This window comes from Penaeus vannamei, chromosome 24, assembly GCF_042767895.1.
Source record: "Penaeus vannamei isolate JL-2024 chromosome 24, ASM4276789v1, whole genome shotgun sequence".
In the NCBI taxonomy this organism is placed as follows: Eukaryota; Metazoa; Arthropoda; class Malacostraca; order Decapoda; family Penaeidae; genus Penaeus; species Penaeus vannamei.
Genome location: NC_091572.1, coordinates 34,816,337 through 34,818,836, shown reverse-complemented (window position 1 = coordinate 34,818,836; position 2,500 = coordinate 34,816,337). Strand labels below are relative to the sequence as shown.

General features: G+C 33.8%; 1 protein-coding gene across 4 annotated transcripts in view; it reads left to right on the top strand.

Moving 5' to 3' along the window:
- Positions 1–2,500, top strand: part of LOC113809666 (uncharacterized) — a 31,543-nt gene that overhangs the window by 27,340 nt on the left and 1,703 nt on the right. For all 4 annotated transcript variants that reach the window (XM_027361324.2, XM_070138727.1, XM_027361325.2 and 1 more), the window contains one exon: positions 857–2,500. This exon is cut by the window's right edge and continues 1,703 nt beyond it. In XM_027361324.2, the coding sequence (XP_027217125.2) occupies positions 857–1,048 (192 nt within the window). In that variant the 3' untranslated portion in view covers positions 1,049–2,500. The remainder of the gene's footprint in view (positions 1–856) is intronic.

The window sequence follows — 2,500 nt, the reverse complement described above, 5'->3', positions numbered from 1 at the left end:
TTAGGTTTCTATTATCCCACTGGAACTGGGAGAATATTATGTCCACTTAGTATTACTTTATGAAATTTCTCTAGACATTGATGACTTCAACCAGTGCCTAGCTACAAAGGAAGCTAGGCACTCTTCTTCCCCTGAAGAAGCATTAAAGTGTGCAGAGGTCTAGTAATGCCCGGGGCCAACTCCTTGATTGCATGCCTCAAAAACTGAAGTATAAGGCCTAGTACTGAGATATATTATGAGAAAGGGAGATATTTTGAACATTTGGACACAGATGAATCATTAAATAAACACTTTATTTTATTTGAGTATAGATTTCAAAATCACTGATCTTTTTTCCCTCTCTTGATTGAAAGCCTTCTTCCTCATCTTTTCTTTGACATCTATGGCAGTTCTTTCCCTCTTTTCCTAATGCATATTTTCTGCAAGATGTACCCATTTTATCCTTGGCAAAGAGAAAGAAATTAATGGATATTTAAAATGAAATGAAGAGGTAAAAAAAATGTAGAATCTGTCCATTTAAAGATTTGACAGGCATGTAACCTAGACAACTCACTTCCCAACATGTTAGTACCACTTGTATGAAACCCTGCATTATAATACGCGAGTGAGGGATTGAATTGGGGAGAGGGAGAGAGAGGGAGGGAGTGAGTGTGAAATCACATAAATATGCCAAAGGCCTTTATCCCCCTGAAGAAGCATTAAAGTGAAAAAGTCTTTGGCATATGAATATTATCCTGTTCTTCCCATTGCTACTTCATTAACAACTTGATCATCACAAGATGATCATCAGATGATACAGTTTTACTTCTTTCAGCTTCCAACAATACCTAATAGGATTCCAATTTTCCTTCCACAGTTTGCAACTCTTCAGAAAGCTTCCACAAAAGGCTTCAATATAACATGGAAAGTTGCTATCACAAGTTTGGGAGCAGTTGTAGGTGGTTTCTTGTTTTTACCCTGTGTGTTCTGTTGTTACAAGAGAATATTAAAGAGAACAGTAGACAATTGTCATATACCATTGGCTTCAGACGAGGACACTACAGTCTAAGGATGTGGTATAGTGAACAATAGATACACTGAGGGTATAACAGACTTCAAAATGTGTTTCCTCTAACTACCTTAAAATTGTGCCTTATTTGGGGTCTTCAGTAAGTAAGATTGCCAATTGGAGTAATTTAATATAAATTGAGGTAAAATTAGATTTTTTAATGTACTTTACGAAGATTGTGTCTCATTTCTTGAGATATTCATGTGTAAGGCCTTTTGCAGTGAGGTCAGGAATATTAATTACCACAGTAATCATTAATGCAGCAGCAGCATTACAGCCATTGTCTACCTTATATTTGTAGTGACATGGTTGGCATTGGTGTATTACAAATTCATTAGACTTTTGAAAGTTGATAGCAACACTCCCCACTTTTGCTTAGCCTAATATTGTCCAAGGCAGGTTGTGATGGTATGTGCTTTATAAGGTAGCCTGATAAATTTATAATGTTATTGAAAAATGTCCTTGTAGAATGAGTATAATTAACCCATTGATGACAATATGTCCACTGTTTGCAGTTTTCCGCTGTATATATATATTTTTTATACATAGATGGGTCCATAAGTGCTCTTCCATCATGGAGCCAATTAGTATGCCTACCTGACCTTACCTGATTTCCCCTTTCCTTGAGTTTCCAGGAAAAAAATGCATTTTCCAAAGCTATTTATGTCACTGTTGTTATTATTATTAACATTATAAATGATATAATAACAATATTAATGATAATTAAATATAAAGAATCTTAAAAAAATAAAGAAAAAGAATAAACAGGTGAGGTAGGTACGACTAATAATTTATGCGTTGATGATAAGGCACTAGTGGAGCTGTCTGTGAATGAATAAAGCAAAGCAAAGCAAAACAAAAGAAAAAAAAATAGACTTCGCATATATGTTTGCCATCCAGTCATTAATGAGTCATGAAATATATTGCAAATGTGTATGAACATTCAGATTTTGAAAGTATATTTCTTCACTTTTTTCTTCTTCTTTTTTTTTCTTCTCCTTCTCTACCTTTCTCAGGGGTTATGTAATTGCATGTCATTATTTTTGTTAATGTATGTATAACTATGGTAAAAGTGTTAACATTTGTATTTATTTTCATGTGTGTGTGAACTGTTTATGACTTTCATAATCAAGAAATAGGTGTGTGAGTGAAAAATGGTCGTTATTAGGTTTTTGGGCCTCTGACGAGTAATTCTTAATACTGTGGAATTTTCATTTATTTTATCCAAAGAATAGATCTTGACTTTCCAAAGAATATTTTTGACAACTACGTAAGATATGATTTTCCAACTTTAGACTGAAGTGCTAGTATGTGTTTTGTTTTCAAATCCATTTTTTCCACCTTTTTACCCATGCAAGTTGATAAAAAGAAAGTTCTGCAACACATAATACTGTGGTATGCATTTAAAGGAAATTGTCATGGCTATATAATGATCAAAGAGGAAAACTACAC